This window comes from Patella vulgata, chromosome 9 (assembly GCF_932274485.2).
Source record: "Patella vulgata chromosome 9, xgPatVulg1.2, whole genome shotgun sequence".
NCBI lineage: Eukaryota > Metazoa > Mollusca > Gastropoda > Patellidae > Patella > Patella vulgata.
Genome location: NC_065887.2, coordinates 42,375,758 through 42,399,206, shown reverse-complemented (window position 1 = coordinate 42,399,206; position 23,449 = coordinate 42,375,758). Strand labels below are relative to the sequence as shown.

Here is a 23,449-nt window from a genome sequence, read left to right as displayed (position 1 = left end):
AGAGGATAAAGCTATTTTGAACGTTCTGCGACAATGCGAAATGTCCGAAATCACCGAAGTTATCGTTTTTACAAATATTGCGGTAATTTTAACAATAATCATGGGATTTTAACTTTCGATACATTTTGGCATAGCTGGAGACAGGGCACATAGCTGCGCTACTTTCGATTTTTGATTTTCAGCAAAAATTCGAAGATATTAGGCGCCAAATTTCGGAAATTTAAAATTTTACAAAAAACTTTTTTATTGATGAATATTTTTTACTCGTGTTGTGCACAGAATTAAAGAGTCATCTGACTTGCGCAAAAATGTTAAAATTGTTTGTCTCAGTAATTTTCCTTGGCCTCCATTGGCTAATTCAGTTTTTCAGTCCTAGCTTAATTTTTTATTGTTCGATTTGTATAAAACAAAGTTCATATGCTTCGTTGTCTCAATTGTCATTTTTTTTATTACCAAAAGTGTTATCTGTCGGCACCGGAAGTGGCATAATTTTACCAAAAACTACAATTTTGACAGTTAGGTACCATTTTTTGAAAACAAATATTATTTTTTTGAAAAATTATATGACTCAAAGAGTGTGTCCTTTAAAGGCGCAAAAAATGTCGGAAGCAGTTTTTTTAATTTCTTTTTCATTTTCTAGCAAATTGGATTAAGAGGTGAAAAAAGGCGTAAAATTGACCTATTTACAACTCATTCAGGCTTTTCAGATTTTAAAATATTTTTACGTAACTTTTATAAACTTGTAGCTATAATCCATACGAAGAGAATGTATGTGAAAATTAGTTTGTAATATAAGCAGTTGCCGAGAAATAGGCAATTTTGCATGAGTCACTTTTCACGTAATTTTGGCTGTAAAAGAATCAATTATTATTCGATTTTCAATTTTCTTTCGCCATTGGATGCCTAATGCCATAGTGGACTATGTCAAACCATTTTACCCCTTGCGCTGCCACCGGAAATGACGTCATTTGCTCAAAACTTAAATTTTAGCCTTCAAAAAACAATATTTTATTCAAATGATTCGTATTTGTTATTTTTTTCAAATTATGATATTTGATTCTATTGATCAAATAGATTGAAGCCATACGATCATACAGATACCACAAAATGGTTTCTAACTTGTACGGTTGCAGAGAAATGGGCGATTTTCCTTAAGTCACTTTTCAAGGTTTTTGGTCTATAAAAGTGTCAGTTATTATTCGATTTTCATAAAATTTTCACCATATGATATCTTGTGTCATTTATGATTTCATAGAACTAATTTAACATTTTCATTATCACCGGAAGTAACGTCATTTTGGCAAAAACTGTATTTTTAGCCTTCAAAACAGATATTTTTTTCAAATGAGTCTTATTTGTATTGTTTTTAAAATTATGATATTTGATTCCAATCAGCAAATAGATTGAACCCATACGATCATACAGATACCAGAAAATGGTTTCTAACTTGTACGGTTGCAGAGAAATAGGCGATTTTCTACAAGTCACTTTTCAAGGTTTTTGGTCTATAAAAGTGGCAATTGTTATTCGATTCACATACAATTTTCACCATGTGATGCCCTATGTCATTTCTGATTTCATAAAAGTAATTGAACATTTTCATTATCACCGGAAGTACAGTACACTTACATGTAACAAATGTATAAAATGAATTGATATTGCTGGATTTTGTTGATTCGGCGTCCATTTTATTTGATGTGTGCAATGCTTATGTGGAAACCTGTTTAATGGTTTCATTGGTACGGGAAGTAACATGTTTAGGGTAAAGTGGCACCGGTGAAACCCGTCATTACTGCATCGCAGTTCTAGTTCTTCTTTTGTTTTGAGTAGATCTCAGCAACTACTTGTCGCATCGTTACGATTTCTTCGGTTTTATCGGAAAAGTGGGTGTGACTTAGAGGATAAAGCTATTTTGAACGTTCTGCGACAATGCGAAATGTCCGAAATCACCGAAGCTATCGTTTTTAGAAATATTGCAGTAATTTTAACAATAATCATTGGATTTTAACTTTCGATGCATTTTGGCATAGCCGGAGACGGGGCACATAGCTACGCTACTTTTGATTTTTGATTTTCGGCAAATCTTCGCAGATATAAGGCGCTAAATTTAGAAAATTTAAATTTTTACAAAAAACTTTTTTATTTATGAATATTTTTTAGTCGTGTTTTACACAAATATAACGAGTCCTCTGACTTGGGCAAAAATGTGAAAATTTTTTGTCTCGGTAATTTTCTTTGGCCCCCATTGGCTAATTCAGTTTTTCAGTCCTAGATTAATTATTTATTGTTTGATTTGTATAAAACAAAGTTCATATGCTCCGTTGTCTCAATTGTCATTTTTTTTGTTACCAATAGTGTTATCTGTCGGCACCGGAAGTGGCGTAAATTGACAAAAAACTACAATTTTGACAGTTAGGTATAACTGAAATTGTGCGCCCTTTAAAGGCGCACAAAATGTTGGGACCAGTTTTTTTAATTTCGATTCCGTTTTCGGGCTATTTCGATTAAAAGGTGAAAAAAGGTGTAAAATTAAGCTATTTACAACCCATCCAGCGTTTTCATATTTTAAAATATTACGTCGTAACTTTCATAAACTCGTAGCAATAATCTATACGGAGAGAATGTATGTGAAAATTAATTTGTAATATGCGCAGTTGCCGAGAAATGGGCAATTTTGCATGAGTCACTTTTTACGCTAGTTTGCCTGTAAAAGAGTCAATTATTATTCGATTTTCATAAAAGTGACACCATTTGATGTGTAATGTCAATTTTAACTAGGTCAAACCAATTTAACATTTTCAATATCACCGGAAATGACGTAATTTGGGCAAAAATTGTATTTATAGCCTTCGAAACCAGTAATTTATTCAAATGAGTCATATTTGTTATTTGTTTAAAATTTTGATATTTGATTCAAATCAACTAATACAATGAACCCTTACGATCATATAGATATCACAAAATGGTTTCTAACTTGTTCAGTTGCGGAGAAATAGGCAATTTTCAACAGGTCACTTTTTAAGGTTTTTTGTCAATAAAAGTGTCAATTATTATTCGATTTTCATGAAATTTTCACTGTGTGATACATAATGCCATTTACGATTTCATACAAGTAATTTAAGATTTTCATTATCACCGGAAGTAACGTCATTTTGGCAAAAACTGTATTTTTAGCCTTCAAAACAGATATTTTATTCAAATGAATCAGATTTGTAATGTTTTTAAAATTAAGATATTTGATTCCAATCAACAAATAGAATGAACTCATTCGATCATACAGATACCTCAAAATGGTTTCTAACTTGTACGGTTGCAGAGAAATAGGCGATTTTCTACAAGTCATTTTTCAAGGTTTTTGGTCTATAAAGGTGGCAATTATTATAGGATTTACATAAAATTTTCACCATGTGATGATGCTATTTCTGATTTCATAAACCAATTTAACATTTTCATTATCACCGGAAGTAATGTAATTTTGACAGGATCACTGACATGTAGCAAATGAATTGATTGCTGGATTTGGTTGTTTCTGCGTCCATTTTATTTTATGTGTGCAATGCTTATGTGGAAACCTGTTTAACGGTTTCATTGGTACCGGAAGTGACATAAGTTCTAGGGTAACGTGGCACCGGTGAAACCCGTCATTACTGCTTCGCAGTTCTAGTTCTTATTATTATTATTAGGGTTTCACACTGCGTAGCTTGTGTGAAACACTATTGTTTTTGTTAAAATTATTATTCTTATTATTATTATTCTTCTTTTGTTTTGAGTAGATCTCAGCAACTGATTGTCGGATCGTTACGATTTCTTCGGTTTTATCGGAAAAGTGGGTGTGACTTAGAGGATAAAGCTATTTTGAACGTTCTGCGACAATGCGAAATGTCCGAAATCACCGAAGCTATCGTTTTTAGAAATATTGCAGTAATTTTAACAATAATCATTGGATTTTAACTTTCGATGCATTTTGGCATAGCCGGAGACGGGGCACATAGCTACGCTACTTTTGATTTTTGATTTTCGGCAAATCTTCGCAGATATTAGGCGCTAAATTTAGAAAATTTAAATTTTTACAAAAAACTTTTTTATTTATGAATATTCTTTAATCGTGTTTTACACAAATATAACGAGTCATCTGACTTGGGCAAAAATGTGAAAATTTTTTGTTTCGGTAATTTTCCTTGGCCCCCATTGGCTAATTCAGTTTTTCAGTCCTAGATTAATTATTTATTGTTCGATTTGTATAAAACAAAGTTCATATGCTCCGTTGTCTCAATTGTCATTTTGTTTGTTACCAATAGTGTTATCTGTCGGCACCGGAAGTGGCGTAAATTGACAAAAAACTACAATTTTGACAGTTAGGTACCATTTTTCGAAAGCAAATATTATTTTTTTCAAATCTGGTATAACTGAAATTGTGCGCCCTTTAAAGGCGCACAAAATGTTGGGACCAGTTTTTTTAATTTCGATTCCGTTTTCGGGCTATTTCGATTAAAAGGTGAAAAAAGGTGTAAAATTAAGCTATTTACAACCCATCCAGCGTTTTCATATTTTAAAATATTACTTCGTAACTTTCATAAACTCGTAGCAATAATCTGTACGGAGAGAATGTATGTGAAAATTAATTTGTAATATGCGCAGTTGCCGAGAAATGGGCAATTTTGCATGAGTCACTTTTTACGCTAGTTTGCCTGTAAAAGAGTCAATTATTATTCGATTTTCATAAAAGTGACACCATTTGATGTGTAATGTCAATTTTAACTAGGTCAAACCAATTTAACATTTTCAATATCACCGGAAATGACGTAATTTGGGCAAAAATTGTATTTATAGCCTTCGAAACCAGTAATTTATTCAAATGAGTCATATTTGTTATTTGTTTAAAATTTTGATATTTGATTCAAATCAACTAATACAATGAACCCTTACGATCATATAGATATCACAAAATGGTTTCTAACTTGTTCAGTTGCGGAGAAATAGGCAATTTTCAACAGGTCACTTTTTAAGGTTTTTTGTCAATAAAAGTGTCAATTATTATTCGATTTTCATGAAATTTTCACTGTGTGATACATAATGCCATTTACTATTTCATACAAGTAATTTAAGATTTTCATTATCACCGGAAGTAACGTCATTTTGGCAAAAACTGTATTTTTAGCCTTCAAAACAGATATTTTATTCAAATGAATCAGATTTGTAATGTTTTTAAAATTATGATATTTGATTCCAATCAACAAATAGAATGAACTCATTCGATCATACAGATACCTCAAAATGGTTTCTAACTTGTACGGTTGCAGAGAAATAGGCGATTTTCTACAAGTCATTTTTCAAGGTTTTTGGTCTATAAAGGTGGCAATTATTATAGGATTTACATAAAATTTTCACCATGTGATGATGCTATTTCTGATTTCATAAACCAATTTAACATTTTCATTATCACCGGAAGTAATGTAATTTTGACAGGATCACTGACATGTAGCAAATGAATTGATTGCTGGATTTGGTTGTTTCTGCGTCCATTTTATTTCATGTGTGCAATGCTTATGTGGAAACCTGTTTAACGGTTTCATTGGTACAGGAAGTGACATAAATTCAAGGGTAACGTGGCACCGGTGAAACCCGTCATTACTGCTTCGCAGTTCTAGTTCTTCTTTTGTTTTGAGTAGATCTCAGCAACTGATTGTCGGATCGTTACGATTTCTTCGGTTTTATCGGAAAAGTGGGTGTGACTTAGAGGATAAAGCTATTTTGAACGTTCTGCGACAATGCGAAATGTCCGAAATCACCGAAGCTATCGTTTTTAGAAATATTGCAGTAATTTTAACAATAATCATTGGATTTTAACTTTCGATGCATTTTGGCATAGCCGGAGACGGGGCACATAGCTACGCTACTTTTGATTTTTGATTTTCGGCAAATCTTCGCAGATATAAGGCGCTAAATTTAGAAAATTTAAATTTTTACAAAAAACTTTTTTATTTATGAATATTTTTTAGTCGTGTTTTACACAAATATAACGAGTCCTCTGACTTGGGCAAAAATGTGAAAATTTTTTGTCTCGGTAATTTTCCTTGGCCCCCATTGGCTAATTCAGTTTTTCAGTCCTAGATTAATTATTTATTGTTCGATTTGTATAAAACAAAGTTCATATGCTCCGTTGTCTCAATTGTCATTTTTTTTGTTACCAATAGTGTTATCTGTCGGCACCGGAAGTGGCGTAAATTGACAAAAAACTACAATTTTGACAGTTAGGTACCATTTTTCGAAAGCAAATATTATTTTTTTCAAATCTGGTATAACTGAAATTGTGCGCCCTTTAAAGGCGCACAAAATGTTGGGACCAGTTTTTTTAATTTCGATTCCGTTTTCGGGCTATTTCGATTAAAAGGTGAAAAAAGGTGTAAAATTAAGCTATTTACAACCCATCCAGCGTTTTCATATTTTAAAATATTACGTCGTAACTTTCATAAACTCGTAGCAATAATCTATACGGAGAGAATGTATGTGAAAATTAATTTGTAATATGCGCAGTTGCCGAGAAATGGGCAATTTTGCATGAGTCACTTTTTACGCTAGTTTGCCTGTAAAAGAGTCAATTATTATTCGATTTTCATAAAAGTGACACCATTTGATGTGTAATGTCAATTTTAACTAGGTCAAACCAATTTAACATTTTCAATATCACCGGAAATGACGTAATTTGGGCAAAAATTGTATTTATAGCCTTCGAAACCAGTAATTTATTCAAATGAGTCATATTTGTTATTTGTTTAAAATTTTGATATTTGATTCAAATCAACTAATACAATGAACCCTTACGATCATATAGATATCACAAAATGGTTTCTAACTTGTTCAGTTGCGGAGAAATAGGCAATTTTCAACAGGTCACTTTTTAAGGTTTTTTGTCAATAAAAGTGTCAATTATTATTCGATTTTCATGAAATTTTCACTGTGTGATACATAATGCCATTTACGATTTCATACAAGTAATTTAAGATTTTCATTATCACCGGAAGTAACGTCATTTTGGCAAAAACTGTATTTTTAGCCTTCAAAACAGATATTTTATTCAAATGAATCAGATTTGTAATGTTTTTAAAATTAAGATATTTGATTCCAATCAACAAATAGAATGAACTCATTCGATCATACAGATACCTCAAAATGGTTTCTAACTTGTACGGTTGCAGAGAAATAGGCGATTTTCTACAAGTCATTTTTCAAGGTTTTTGGTCTATAAAGGTGGCAATTATTATAGGATTTACATAAAATTTTCACCATGTGATGATGCTATTTCTGATTTCATAAACCAATTTAACATTTTCATTATCACCGGAAGTAATGTAATTTTGACAGGATCACTGACATGTAGCAAATGAATTGATTGCTGGATTTGGTTGTTTCTGCGTCCATTTTATTTTATGTGTGCAATGCTTATGTGGAAACCTGTTTAACGGTTTCATTGGTACCGGAAGTGACATAAGTTCTAGGGTAACGTGGCACCGGTGAAACCCGTCATTACTGCTTCGCAGTTCTAGTTATTCTTATTATTATTATTATTCTTCTTTTGTTTTGAGTAGATCTCAGCAACTACTTGTCGCATCGTTACGATTTCTTCGGTTTTACTGGGAAAGTGGGTGTGACTTAGAGGATAAAGCTATTTTGAACGTTCTGCGACAATGCGAAATGTCCGAAATCACCGAAGTTATCGTTTTTACAAATATTGCGGTAATTTTAACAATAATCATGGGATTTTAACTTTCGATACATTTTGGCATAGCTGGAGACAGGGCACATAGCTGCGCTACTTTTGATTTTTGATTTTCGGCAAATCTTCGCAGATATTAGGCGCTAAATTTAGAAAATTTAAATTTTTACAAAAAACTTTTTTATTTATGAATATTTTTTAGTCGTGTTTTACACAAATATAACGAGCCCTCTGACTTGGGCAAAAATGTGAAAATTTTTTGTCTCGGTAATTTTCCTTGGCCCCCATTGGCTAATTCAGTTTTTCAGTCCTAGATTAATTATTTATTGTTCGATTTGTATAAAACAAAGTTCATATGCTCCGTTGTCTCAATTGTCATTTTTTTTGTTACCAATAGTGTTATCTGTCGGCACCGGAAGTGGCGTAAATTGACAAAAAACTACAATTTTGACAGTTAGGTACCATTTTTCGAAAGCAAATATTATTGTTTTCAAATCTGGTATAACTGAAATTGTGCGCCCTTTAAAGGCGCACAAAATGTTGGGACCAGTTTTTTTAATTTCGATTCCGTTTTCGGGCTATTTCGATTAAAAGGTGAAAAAAGGTGTAAAATTAAGCTATTTACAACCCATCCAGCGTTTTCATATTTTAAAATATTACTTCGTAACTTTCATAAACTCGTAGCAATAATCTATACGGAGAGAATGTATGTGAAAATTAATTTGTAATATGCGCAGTTGCCGAGAAATGGGCAATTTTGCATGAGTCCATTTTTACGCTAGTTTGCCTGTAAAAGAGTCAATTATTATTCGATTTTCATAAAAGTGACACCATTTGATGTGTAATGTCAATTTTAACTAGGTCAAACCAAATTAACCCTTTCAATATCACCGGAAATGACGTAATTTGGGCAAAAATTGTATTTATAGCCTTCGAAACCAGTAATTTATTCAAATGAGTCATATTTGTTATTTGTTTAAAATTTTGATATTTGATTCAAATCAACTAATACAATGACCCCTTACGATCATATAGATATCACAAAATGGTTTCTAACTTGTTCAGTTGCGGAGAAATAAGCAATTTTCAACAGGTCACTTTTTAAGGTTTTTTGTCAATAAAAGTCTCAATTATTATTCGATTTTCATGAAATTTTCACTGTGTGATACATAATGCCATTTACGATTTCATACAAGTAATTTCAGATTTTCATTATCACCGGAAGTAACGTCATTTTGGCAAAAACTGTATTTTTAGCCTTCAAAACAGATATTTTATTCAAATGAATCAGATTTGTAATGTTTTTAAAATTATGATATTTGATTCCAATCAACAAATAGAATGAACTCCTTCGATCATACAGATACCTCAAAATGGTTTCTAACTTGTACGGTTGCAGAGAAATAGGCGATTTTCTACAAGTCATTTTTCAAGGTTTTTGGTCTATAAAGGTGGCAATTATTATAGGATTTACATAAAATTTTCACCATGTGATGATGCTATTTCTGATTTCATAAACCAATTTAACATTTTCATTATCACCGGAAGTAATGTAATTTTGACAGGATCACTGACATGTAGCAAATGAATTGATTGCTGGATTTGGTTGTTTCTGCGTCCATTTTATTTCATGTGTGCAATGCTTATGTGGAAACCTGTTTAACGGTTTCATTGGTACCGGAAGTGACATAAGTTCAAGGGTAACGTGGCACCGGTGAAACCCGTCATTACTGCTTCGCAGTTCTAGTTCTTATTATTATTATTATTCTTCTTTTGTTTTGAGTAGATCTCAGCAACTGATTGTCGGATCGTTACGATTTCTTCGGTTTTATCGGAAAAGTGGGTGTGACTTAGAGGATAAAGCTATTTTGAACGTTCTGCGACAATGCGAAATGTCCGAAATCACCGAAGCTATCGTTTTTAGAAATATTGCAGTAATTTTAACAATAATCATTGGATTTTAACTTTCGATGCATTTTGGCATAGCCGGAGACGGGGCACATAGCTACGCTACTTTTGATTTTTGATTTTCGGCAAATCTTCGCAGATATTAGGCGCTAAATTTAGAAAATTTAAATTTTTACAAAAAACTTTTTTATTTATGAATATTTTTTAATCGTGTTTTACACAAATATAACGAGTCCTCTGACTTGGGCAAAAATGTGAAAATTTTTTGTCTCGGTAATTTTCCTTGGCCCCCATTGGCTAATTCAGTTTTTCAGTCCTAGATTAATTATTTATTGTTCGATTTGTATAAAACAAAGTTCATATGCCCCGTTGTCTCAATTGTCATTTTTTTTGTTACCAATAGTGTTATCTGTCGGCACCGGAAGTGGCGTAAATTGACAAAAAACTACAATTTTGACAGTTAGGTACCATTTTTCGAAAGCAAATATTATTTTTTTCAAATCTGGTATAACTGAAATTGTGCGCCTTTTAAAGGCGCACAAAATGTTGGGACCATGTTTTTTAATTTCGATTCCGTTTTCGGGCTATTTCGATTAAAAGGTGAAAAAAGGTGTAAAATTAAGCTATTTACAACCCATCCAGCGTTTTCATATTTTAAAATATTACTTCGTAACTTTCATAAACTCGTAGCAATAATCTATACGGAGAGAATGTATGTGAAAATTAATTTGTAATATGCGCAGTTGCCGAGAAATGGGCAATTTTGCATGAGTCACTTTTTACGCTAGTTTGCCTGTAAAAGAGTCAATTATTATTCGATTTTCATAAAAGTGACACCATTTGATGTGTAATGTCAATTTTAACTAGGTCAAACCAATTTAACATTTTCAATATCACCGGAAATGACGTAATTTGGGCAAAAATTGTATTTATAGCCTTCGAAACCAGTAATTTATTCAAATGAGTCATATTTGTTATTTGTTTAAAATTTTGATATTTGATTCAAATCAACTAATACAATGAACCCTTACGATCATATAGATATCACAAAATGGTTTCTAACTTGTTCAGTTGCGGAGAAATAGGCAATTTTCAACAGGTCACTTTTTAAGGTTTTTTTGTCAATAAAAGTGTCAATTATTATTCGATTTTCATGAAATTTTCACTGTGTGATACATAATGCCATTTACGATTTCATACAAGTAATTTAAGATTTTCATTATCACCGGAAGTAACGTCATTTTGGCAAAAACTGTATTTTTAGCCTTCAAAACAGATATTTTATTCAAATGAATCAGATTTGTAATGTTTTTAAAATTATGATATTTGATTCCAATCAACAAATAGAATGAACTCATTCGATCATACAGATACCTCAAAATGGTTTCTAACTTGTACGGTTGCAGAGAAATAGGCGATTTTCTACAAGTCATTTTTCAAGGTTTTTGGTCTATAAAGGTGGCAATTATTATAGGATTTACATAAAATTTTCAACATGTGATGATGCTATTTCTGATTTCATAAACCAATTTAACATTTTCATTATCACCGGAAGTAATGTAATTTTGACAGGATCACTGACATGTAGCAAATGAATTGGTTGCTGGATTTGGTTGTTTCTGTGTCCATTTTATTTCATGTGTGCAATGCTTATGTGGAAACCTGTTTAACGGTTTCATTGGTACCGGAAGTGACATAAGTTCAAGGGTAACGTGGCACCGGTGAAACCCGTCATTACTGCTTCGCAGTTCTAGTTATTATTATTCTTCTTTTGTTTTGAGTAGATCTCAGCAACTGATTGTCGGATCGTTACGATTTCTTCGGTTTTATCGGAAAAGTGGGTGTGACTTAGAGGATAAAGCTATTTTGAACGTTCTGCGACAATGCGAAATGTCCGAAATCACCGAAGCTATCGTTTTTAGAAATATTGCAGTAATTTTAACAATAATCATTGGATTTTAACTTTCGATGCATTTTGGCATAGCCGGAGACGGGGCACATAGCTACGCTACTTTTGATTTTTGATTTTCGGCAAATCTTCGCAGATATTAGGCGCTAAATTTAGAAAATTTAAATTTTTACAAAAAACTTTTTTATTTATGAATATTTTTTAATCGTGTTTTACACAAATATAACGAGTCCTCTGACTTGGGCAAAAATGTGAAAATTTTTTGTCTCGGTAATTTTCCTTGGCCCCCATTGGCTAATTCAGTTTTTCAGTCCTAGATTAATTATTTATTGTTCGATTTGTATAAAACAAAGTTCATATGCCCCGTTGTCTCAATTGTCATTTTTTTTGTTACCAATAGTGTTATCTGTCGGCACCGGAAGTGGCGTAAATTGACAAAAAACTACAATTTTGACAGTTAGGTACCATTTTTCGAAAGCAAATATTATTTTTTTCAAATCTGGTATAACTGAAATTGTGCGCCTTTTAAAGGCGCACAAAATGTTGGGACCATGTTTTTTAATTTCGATTCCGTTTTCGGGCTATTTCGATTAAAAGGTGAAAAAAGGTGTAAAATTAAGCTATTTACAACCCATCCAGCGTTTTCATATTTTAAAATATTACTTCGTAACTTTCATAAACTCGTAGCAATAATCTATACGGAGAGAATGTATGTGAAAATTAATTTGTAATATGCGCAGTTGCCGAGAAATGGGCAATTTTGCATGAGTCACTTTTTACGCTAGTTTGCCTGTAAAAGAGTCAATTATTATTCGATTTTCATAAAAGTAACACCATTTGATGTGTAATGTCAATTTTAACTAGGTCAAACCAATTTAACATTTTCAATATCACCGGAAATGACGTAATTTGGGCAAAAATTGTATTTATAGCCTTCGAAACCAGTAATTTATTCAAATGAGTCATATTTGTTATTTGTTTAAAATTTTGATATTTGATTCAAATCAACTAATACAATGAACCCTTACGATCATATAGATATCACAAAATGGTTTCTAACTTGTTCAGTTGCGGAGAAATAGGCAATTTTCAACAGGTCACTTTTTAAGGTTTTTTGTCAATAAAAGTGTCAATTATTATTCGATTTTCATGAAATTTTCATTGTGTGATACCTAATGCCATTTACGATTTCATACAAGTAATTTAAGATTTTCATTATCACCGGAAGTAACGTCATTTTGGCAAAAACTGTATTTTTAGCCTTCAAAACAGATATTTTATTCAAATGAATCAGATTTGTAATGTTTTTAAAATTATGATATTTGATTCCAATCAACAAATAGAATGAACTCATTCGATCATACAGATACCTCAAAATGGTTTCTAACTTGTACGGTTGCAGAGAAATAGGCGATTTTCTACAAGTCATTTTTCAAGGTTTTTGGTCTATAAAGGTGGCAACTATTATAGGATTTACATAAAATTTTCACCATGTGATGATGCTATTTCTGATTTCATAAACCAATTTAACATTTTCATTATCACCGGAAGTAATGTAATTTTGGTACCGGAAGTGACATAAGTTCAAGGGTAACGTGGCACCGGTGAAACCCGTCATTACTGCTTCGCAGTTCTAGTTATGACTGTTATGGTTATTATCATAATTGTGAATTTATGTGTTAACTTAAATTGAATAATTATTAGTGAAAAAATTTGTGACCAATTGTACATTTCCTTGTAAACCTGTATTTTTAATTTTGATACTTCTTTTAACTTGTTTTTTGTTTTCACTGAAATTAATAAATGTTAAGAAAACACAGTGTTTTTATCTCGGTTTATAATTTATACCTGAGCCACACCTGTATTTTCCTTGGTAAAATGGTTCCAATTACCAAGTTTTTGCAAAAACATGAAATGAAATGGGGTTTAATGTCCTGCTGTGCTGCTCCAACTGGGCTAATAAAGACAAGCTTATGCCATACAGTGTGCTATGAGGGAAATTTTGTCATATAAGCGGCACTACGGCCTACTCTTATATGGAATTCCAATGTGTATACAGAACTGAATGACTGGATGTTGTCCCTTGCCAGACCCTAGGTCCTGCACCACTGACAAGGAGGAACCACGCTGGGAAATCATGATGAACTTTCTCGGCCAACGCAGAGATCGAACATGGGACCTCCAGGTCAGCAAGCCAACATCTTTCACACTGAGCCATCGTGGCTCCCCCAAGTTTTAGCATATGCGGGTATTGTGGGGTATATATGTCTCACAAAGTTTCAAGATTTTTGATAGCATAGTTGGAAAGATTTTAGAATTTAACTTGGCTTCAAATTAATTACCCCCCCCCCCCCCCCCACAGTGGTTGAGTTGCTGAGGAAAATTATCCCGTAAAAGGGTTAGGGCACAGTAAATATTTTGAGTATGCTTGATGAACAAAGCAAAAAGTATCCCACATGTCATTGTGGGGTAATTAAAAATGGATGTTGTGCAAACGAAAAACAGAAAGAGATAAAGCGCAATTCCACGGTAACAGACGTACATTTTGAACTCGCCATATTTTTATTACTTCCAATATTTTCTAACCATGAATAATTAACTGTTTGAGTTTTATATAGCATTAAAGACATACGATTTAAGTATCAATCGACATATAATTTAATTTGTTCATGAACACTGGAAATAAATGTTGGATCTTCAAAGTATAGGTAACGGACGTACAGAAATGAACACCATGATTTGCCTGCATGAACATAGTTTCAAAACTCTGTGAATTGTCTTGTGGAATTTAAAGGTTTTAATCCTTTTAAGAAAGGGCACTAATACTACATGTGTACTGCATAATCACTTCTCACATTTGGATTCTTATAACCCAGTAAATTAGAAATTATTGTGGTAACGGATGTACATATTTTCTAGTAACGGACGTACGAGTGCAAATTGCTAACCCATTACATGAGATATGTAAACTTTCAAATAATCGGACTTCTATATAATAATAATAGTTAACTCATTTGAATTAATGGAGCAGTTAATTTTCTAAAAACATTACTCCTTGAATGAAATATTGTGACCCTAAAATTTTGGTAACGGACGTACATTTTTACCCTAAAATTTTGGTAACGGACGTACATACATCTATGAAACCCTAAGTAATTCAGAGAATTTTGGCAAATGATTTCTTTTTACGGTCATAGTAACACGTATGAGTGATGTTCGCTTTAGATATGAGTTTTTGAACAGTTCCATAAATAAATATGAATGAGAGAGATAAAATGGAAAATATTTGGTAACATGAAATACTGTGAAAAGTAACTAAACCCAAGTTATTCTGAGAATTTTTGCAAATCTTTTCTTTTTACGGTCATTATAGTAAGAATGGGTTATTCTAGCTTTAGATATGAAGTTTTTAATAATTCTATATAAAAATATGAATGAGAGAGAAAAAAATGTAAATATTTGGTAACGGACGTACATTCTCATAGTGATATTTTTCAATGTTGGTTACCTTCACAAAAATATATTATTTTTATATTTTAATGTTTAAATATTATGTTTATATACATTGTCAGATAACTAATGCCAAATCATTCATTATGAGTCAGAATAATCAAACAAACACAAAGTAAGAAAATACAATAGAATTATAAATTCGACATTTACAACGTAAACCTTGACACAAGACCAAATAAAAAAAATATCGGAAGAATCTCCACCCAAATTGAGATTTTTCTTCAAAATATGGATTATTTCCCACCATAAGACACTATTTTTGTCCACTTATCAACTAATTAAATTTTTCACCTAATTGTATACTTTAGCGTGGAATTGCCCTAAAACTTGTAGAAAAGAGAAGCCAGACGCAAATGATTAGAAACTAAACATAACTGATGAGAAAATACAATAACAAATTTTAAAAAAATGAATCTATGTTAGTAGTTTGAAAAGGCCACACATACATACCTATTACACAAATATAATATGTGCTTTTTAACCCATTTCCGTTTATTTTAAAGGAGTTAAATCGCTATTCTTTGGCATCTAGAAATGGACACAAATGGCTCGCAAGGTATATAATAATATAATATCAATGTATATAAACTGATTTACATTCAATTGTTACTGTTTTTACTGTAATTTCTAATTGAATGGCAGTGTTTGGCATCTGGTTATTAAAGTCTACACCAATAGTATTCTTCTGTGGAATTGTCGTTCATCAATGCGCTTCATTACAAGTGGCACCCATATTCAATCGTGTGTCAATTTGAAAATTTTCATTTTGTCTTAAATATTGAACATCAGAAGCCCATCTTTTCACGGTAAGATAACAACATCAACGTTGATTTAACTTGACCACTAAGTCATGTTTTCAATTTCGAAGACCGTGGCTGATATCGAGTTAAAGACTTGCCTCCATTAATAAGGTTACTACAAATTGAACCATACGTCCTTTAAATGAATTTATTATGTAAAACGATATTAGAATGAAGTATAGTTCAAATGTTGATTAGAATCTGTTTCCAACTGAGATCTATACTTCAAGATACATTATGGAAGATTAAATAAAGAGCTGGCAGTTCTCACTATAAAAGTTAAAAACTAGATAATGTTAAGGGAATTTGCTGAAAATTTCAGTCATATCATTCTGAACCGAGAATTTAGCGATTGAATTTTCGGTCTACCCTCGATCATCATAACTGAAGTCGGTACGATAAAAAACATAGTCTCGATTATCCATTTCATGACTTAATCATGAATGAAAGTTGAGCAGCAAATTAGATCCTAATCCAGTAAATATCGCAGGCTAGCGATGAAATCGAGAGATGATTATGGTGTGGATAAGTTAATTAATGTCTAATTACAGGCCTAAAGACAGACCTGCAAGAGGCAGGTTTAGCTCTTGCATAATGCATGTTTAGTAAAGACATGGTAATGCAAGGACTTTTTCTATTTTTCAAATTTATTTGAAGACTTATTGTCTATTTAACAGCATTGAGTTGAAAGATGTTTTAATGTCCTATTGTTGTTCTTCTTTACTGAATACAAATAAAAGACTGTTGTTTTAATGTCCTACTGTTGCGGCTCTTAATTGCAAAGATGTAATTAAAGGTACCGTTGCTGAACTCCATAATTTGATGAAATGACCTATACAGATTGTCTTCTGAATCTCAGCTATTAAGAATTAAATGAACCGTACGAATTGAATCCTTAACTTGTGTGTAAGTTTTACCTCAAGATGTGTGTCACTAGATTATAAAGTAACACATTTAAAGGAGCTAAAACTATAACTCAATATTTTCTGTAATACTGAAATTAAAAACATGAATTAAAATTCAGTATTGATCAATTTCAATCAATATTGATGTTGTTATATTGCTGTGAATATATGGGATCCAATATTTAAAGACCACGTAAGATCAAAAATCTAAATTTAATGTACGTATAGCCCATGTTTACTGTATCAACTTTACGGCAAGTTCACACCAATCTGATTAAAATTAAGTCCGCTGTTAACGTTTAAGTATCCGACACGCCAAAACGCTTTTCGATTTTTCAATTACGACCTTAATCCGGTTGATTGGCTGGTGACGTCACAAGCACTACACATAGGATATACATTATCTATACAATATCTCACTGCCTGTACAATATAGCACTATCAATACACACGGCAACTGGACAAGCGTCTATTGACGGTCCAATTACCACGTGACTGGCCTAATCATAATCACCGAATTATCGTCTTTCATTGGTATAGATTAGACATTTGTGATTGGAATATTTTAGAGTGAATTTAAAATGCTGTATCATGCCGTAGATCAATTTAAGCTGCCTTTGTTTAAACAGGCCACGTGTCAAATGAAGATGACTCAAGCAATTAGCGCATTTACCGGTAATTTGGATAAACCCGTAATACTTGATATCCCAAACTTAAGTACAGAAATACAAATGATGCCAGTCAATTGTCGATATATTCATTATTAGCTATAGATAATAATAATAACCATTTCCATTCACAAAAAACAACTTGTATCGTAACTCAATTTGAAATTCACAGCGAATATGGGATTTTCCGATGAGCATGCATAGATCGCCCTCATTTCTCAGCCAATCAACGTTGGGAATTTTATTGCCATGTACGGTTCCATGCACTACGGGCGTAGTTACTGAGGTTAAACTTTGGCTCGAAAATTCCATGGGATTCATGGACATGAATATCAAATACGCGGAGTTCCTGACTGATGCCATTTGGTGAGTGATTAAACTGTCAATGCAATTCTAAAATATTTTTATTATAAAGAATATTTCATATCAAGTCAATTAAATGTTGTTTAAACGCCAGTCAACAAATAATGCGATGCTACTTGATTACAAAAACACAAAAATTAAATAATTATTATAAACAACTGATGAGTAAAACTTAATTATTTTATACAATAAATAGGTGTGTGTACGATTCTCCCATTAGTTCATTTGTAGGTACTATGCACACGTTCCACCTAGAGTGATGCCTTTGATCTGGCCGGCGTAAAAAAGATAATTACCTAATCAGCATTCTTAATCCCACTAACAATCACTACTAACACCAAGATGTAAATTAATTAATGACCCCCAACTCTGTATAAGTTTAGTCGGATTGATTAATTAATGACTGATGTTAACGACACTACTTGTCATATATTATTATCAATACACAAAGATAGTTAGATGACACTTCTCAATCTGTCTGTTATTCCATTTAGATGGTTACCAACAAAATTTATTTGTACTGTATGTTGAGATATTTTTTCGCATTTCATTTTTACGGTCTATTTCAGGGTAATGAAGTCAAATCCGCCGTACGAAGATAACGGATCGTCATTTACAAATCGCTTTTCATTCATGTTTGACTTTTATGATACAATTTGCGTGACCACATCTTGTTACCCCTGTACTTTTTTACTCGGGGAAATTAGAACCACAATACTCTTTTGACAAAAATGTATCTCTAATCAATTGGACTGCACACAATATTAGAGGGTATTAAAATTGCTGTCATGAGAAACAAATTCTAAATTGAGATTCCGTAGTCAATTGTTTTATTTAATTAAGGAACTAAGGGGGATTAAGGAACCAGTCAGGCGTTAATGAGTACACACGCCGGCTGTATATAGGTAATTAAGGAATAAACATTCCGAATATGCATTCGGTCACTGTGACGTCACGGGCGTCTGAGGGGATTAAGAGTGTTTTCGATAATTGGCAAAGTCGTTTTTATGGGAGGAACATTTTTACGACTTTGAGTGAAGATAACTGAATTAATTTCAATCAGATTGGTGTGAACTTGCCGTAAAGTTGATATTGTAACCATTGGCTACACATATCCAAAAGTTTCCAAACCCATCTTATGTGCACTTTAAGACACAATGAACATTTTATAATCAGTACACAAGTCGTGTATTCTATTTTTGTGAGCGCGTAGGGGTCTTTAGCAGTGGGATGAAACCGGAGGACCCGGAGAAAACCCAAGAGGTTGGACAGGCGACCCTATTCCTTGCCACGTACAACCGGGGATTCGAAACCAAGCCAGATGACTCAATGACATGCTTTATGATAAAGCGCTGTGAACTGTTCCATGTCATTCATGTATTTTTGTGATTTGTTTGTGATCTCTATTATCATGGCGTGTAGTAGTACTATGAAGATGCCAATGTTTGTTCGACCAAAACCCTACAAAAGAATAGAGCCATACGCTTTTTAAAGAATTTCATTATTGCCAGAACCCTGGACATTTCCACTTGAATCCACTGGGGCCTTTTTTGAAGCATAATAAGTAGTAGTTATTAGCACACTTTCCGAGGTGTATCGGTGAATATCAGGACAGTTTTGGTCGAGGGGTTCAGCCGGGGCGGCTCCCGACCAAAACTGTTCTGATATTCGCAGTAGAGAGACGACCTGAGTAGTATTTACACGTGCGTCTTTCTATGATACTCTGAGCGTAAAACAATCACATGTTTGTTTAGACCACATCGTCAAAACAATGTCTATGGCGTAGAGGACTGCGATATTATTAAATGTATCGTAAAGGAAATGCGAAACGTGGTCATTCCTGGTGAAAGTATGCATCGGCGGATGGTTCTTCCGTTGAAATAATAAAGTTGTAATAAAGTTTATGACTTTCTAGGCGGTTTTTTTCATCCTGCTTATTTTCAATGCTTGTGAAGTGTCCAGCAAGAGAACTGCGCCTTCTATCATCACAATTAATTAAAATAATTATTCAATATTCTAATTTATATATTTTGCATATTAATATAAATCAAACCAAATTATGAAATAGATGCCAATTGGTATGTATAATAATTGATTTTTGTAATATGTTGTTATGTTAATTTAATGTCATTGTATATGTTTTTGAACTGCCATGTAGTTCCCCCCCATTTTGTTTTGTTACTATGATTTTGACTAGTTGTTTCATGTACATTGGTTAGAGCCTTGTTATCAATTGCGATCTGGGTCGGACTAAATGTCCGCTACTTATTGCTTGATAGATATCTAAAACGGTATAAAAGTATCCAAGTATCCGTGTATCAGAAATGATCAGTACTCTTTCTGTACATTTCTGATACACGGATACTTTTAAGCATGTATTGCAATTAAACAGGACAGTTTTATCAAAGGTTGCCAGTGACAAGGAGTAGAAGTGGGATGTAAACTTACATACATGTACCGGTACACTACTCCTACAAAGGGTTGGGATAGTTAAGTAGTCTAGAATATTGAACTTGGTGCTCAAGCTGGCCAGTCACCTCGATCCCATGTGTGAGCGTATGTGACTTGGCGATAGTGGGGTGCCTTCTCAAACGTATAGGTTGACTCTGAGCATCTTGGTTTCCTCCCACAGGAATATACTAAAATAAGACAACTTGGCTGTGATATTATCTTCACGAACAACAAAATACTTCAGTTAAATAGAATTGTGTGCTTTGTGAAACTGACAGAATTATTTAGGTTTTCATGACCTGTCATTTTCTCATCCAAATTTGGCAATTTCAGATTGTGTCATAAATTTTTGTTGAGAATTCTTGACAATTAACAGAGGCCCTTGGTGAGAATATGCTTAGCTTATTCGGAATATAAGCATCTAAATTGATTTTCTTATATTATCTAAAAATGCCTGATTACATAAAAATTAATTAGGAATGTGGAACATGAAGGAAGTGAATATAGGTGAAATCTGAATAACATCTGTAAGTTTAACAGACAACCATGTGGCTTTTGTTCGTCTAATTTATTCATCATTGTAGAAATGGTCTCCTGTGTATAAATTATGTCTTTAAACGTCACGACTGCCGAGTCGGTGTTGAGTTGCGTTAAATGTGTCAAGCCACAAGTCAGGTCTTTGATGCGGCATAAGTCAAATTTGAGTCCAAAATATTGGGTCTTCAGTTCTGATCTTTAATATTTTATGTTATATTTTATGTTCTATTTTTCAGAGTTCTGGCAAGAGAACAACAGTTCCTGGTCTTGATCCAATAACAAAAGAGTGAGTTTTATATTTGATTAACATATCTATAATCAGAATGATTCAAATAGAAAACCGAGAGTCCATAAACATTTTACTGTCGATGTATTTTTGATCCCCCAATTCATTCACTTGATCTGATCTGACGTGTTTGGTGTTTATCTGTGTATAATGATTCTTGTCCGTGGCTTTGTCTTATGGGGTTAGTTTATGTTTGTTTCAGTTTAAAATTGTAACATATTTTATCATACAGAAACGGTAATTTAAAATTGTAACATATTTTATCATACATTAACCCTTTCATTGCGTATACCCGGTATTACCGTGTACTCAGTAAAGCCCTCGCTAAAATTGGTACCGTAACTGCAAGTGCCATCTATTGTATTTTCTATACACTAGAACATATTTCCACGTGTTTCAAAGCGGCAAACCGTAAAATGGCGGAGTGCATAGTGACAACGTAGACAATGCACTCTCAACGAAGTCGTGAATGACGTCTTGCTGACCAACACGTGGACAATTTCGAGGCGGGTGATACATATAATTCGTTTCCAGTTACTTGATAATGATAGTAGTCAGGACAGTGATTGGTATTATGAAGTGTGTGATTTGTTGCGCGACGTTCCGCCCATTGCTAGCTATGTCTCCCGTGCATGATGAACAAGCCCAATGTGAAGACGATAGCCCTGTGTCTGCAGTAGATTCTGACAATAATTCTGACAATAATGCTAGCCTGCTGGATCGTAAAAGAAGTAGGCAATTCCTGAGTCCCGAACGTGTAGATCTGTTGACGGACTATATTGATAATGATATGGGACTTGGGGGTGAAAGTGAAAGTAAAAACAAGGTATTGCAATCCGCACGTGGTCATGGCAGCGGGAGACATGATGCGCGTGTTCGTGGGGGCATTGCTCATGGCTGCTATTGATATTTTTGTTCATTTTATATATCTTTATCAAAATCCAGTGAAAAAAACAATATCTCATAAGTATTTCATGGAGAAAAATTCGTTTCCGTGTTAGCTTTAGTGAGAAATGAGAAATCCAAAATGGCAGCCATGACGTCACGTGACTACATTATTATGCAAATTTTCAAAATTCTATTTTTTCCTCTTAGCCCAACCTCATGCCCATCTCAACAGACAAAAAGATTTTTCATAAAAGCTTCCATAAGTACTGTTTGGCATTCAGTTCCAACCCCTCTTTTTCCCTCAAAAAAGGGTCTAGCACAGGCAGTGGATTTACGTCTAGCATTGAAAGGGTTAATGCTAATTTACAATTGTAACATATTTTATCATACAGAGATGGTAATTTACAATTGTAACATATTTAATCATACACAAACAGTAATTTACAATTGTAACATATTTTATCATACAGAGATGGTAATTTGAGTGATATTGAAAGAGCAGGAAGCTTACATGAGTTTTTACTGGATCTACACAAACAGTTTGGTGATATCACATCATTCTGGATGGGAAGAGAACTGGTTATTAGTATAGCTTCACCTGAACTCTTCAAACAACAACAAACCATCTTCGACAGACCTCGTAAGTTTAACTTGTAGGCCGACCAAGGAAGAAAAATCAAAAATGAATCATGACTGATCTGGTTACTAAGGATAAGCCATGAAAATCAGCTAAACTTACACAATGTGCCCTGGTTTACAGGGATGTAGCCATGCCAGGCGCTTGCGCCCGTCCCTATTTTTTGCCGCCGAGCACAAAGAAAAAAAAAAATGATAGCCGCCCAGTCGTATCTAAACCTCTTCGCCCTTCTCTGTACGTACACAAACTCAGCGCTCGAAATTTACCACGGGAAACGGCAAAGCCATGGTAAAAGCCGACACAAGCCATGTCTGCCACAGCATAATTTATTTTTGTGTGCCGTAGTATACGCTATCATCCCAAATTAGTTTAAAGAAAGAAGTATTGGTATTTTGTTTATTTATATTTAGAAGTTATGTAGGTCTATTCATTTTACAATTCTACGGTCTTTAAATTTGTATATTTGCCGTAAATAGGTCACCCAGACCAATTTACGGCACTCCAATGTTAAAGGTTTGGATGTTGTAAATGGTGTCGTAATTCGTGAGACACGAGTCAAATAAAACAACATTTTTTAATTATCAATATCTACCTGTTTTCAAAATTCGTTGTACTCAAATAAAACACAAAAAACGTTTTATGCTCGGTCGGTTGGTGTCAAAAAGTTTTTAGATCCCTGGCAGAGTCTCTGTATCATTGATGATAATTAAGTGAATTTGGTCAAAATTTGAATATATAAATGGAAATTTGATTTGCACTGAAGCAAATACAAAAGGCAGCAGATGCTCAGAAAATACACCCAGAAGGGTTGAATTTTCATAAAAGACCATGCCCCCCTCCCAAATTTTTTTTTTCATCACTTCGCTCGGA

General features: G+C 33.3%; 1 protein-coding gene across 2 annotated transcripts in view; it reads left to right on the top strand.

The window, feature by feature from the left end:
- The window catches only part of LOC126807706 (cytochrome P450 20A1), an 80,635-nt gene that overhangs the window by 37,938 nt on the left and 19,248 nt on the right, over positions 1-23,449 (top strand). For both annotated transcript variants that reach the window (XM_050532456.2, XM_050532457.2), the window contains exons 2-3: positions 21,005-21,054; positions 22,413-22,582. In XM_050532456.2, the coding sequence (XP_050388413.1) occupies positions 21,005-21,054; positions 22,413-22,582 (220 nt within the window). The remainder of the gene's footprint in view (positions 1-21,004; positions 21,055-22,412; positions 22,583-23,449) is intronic.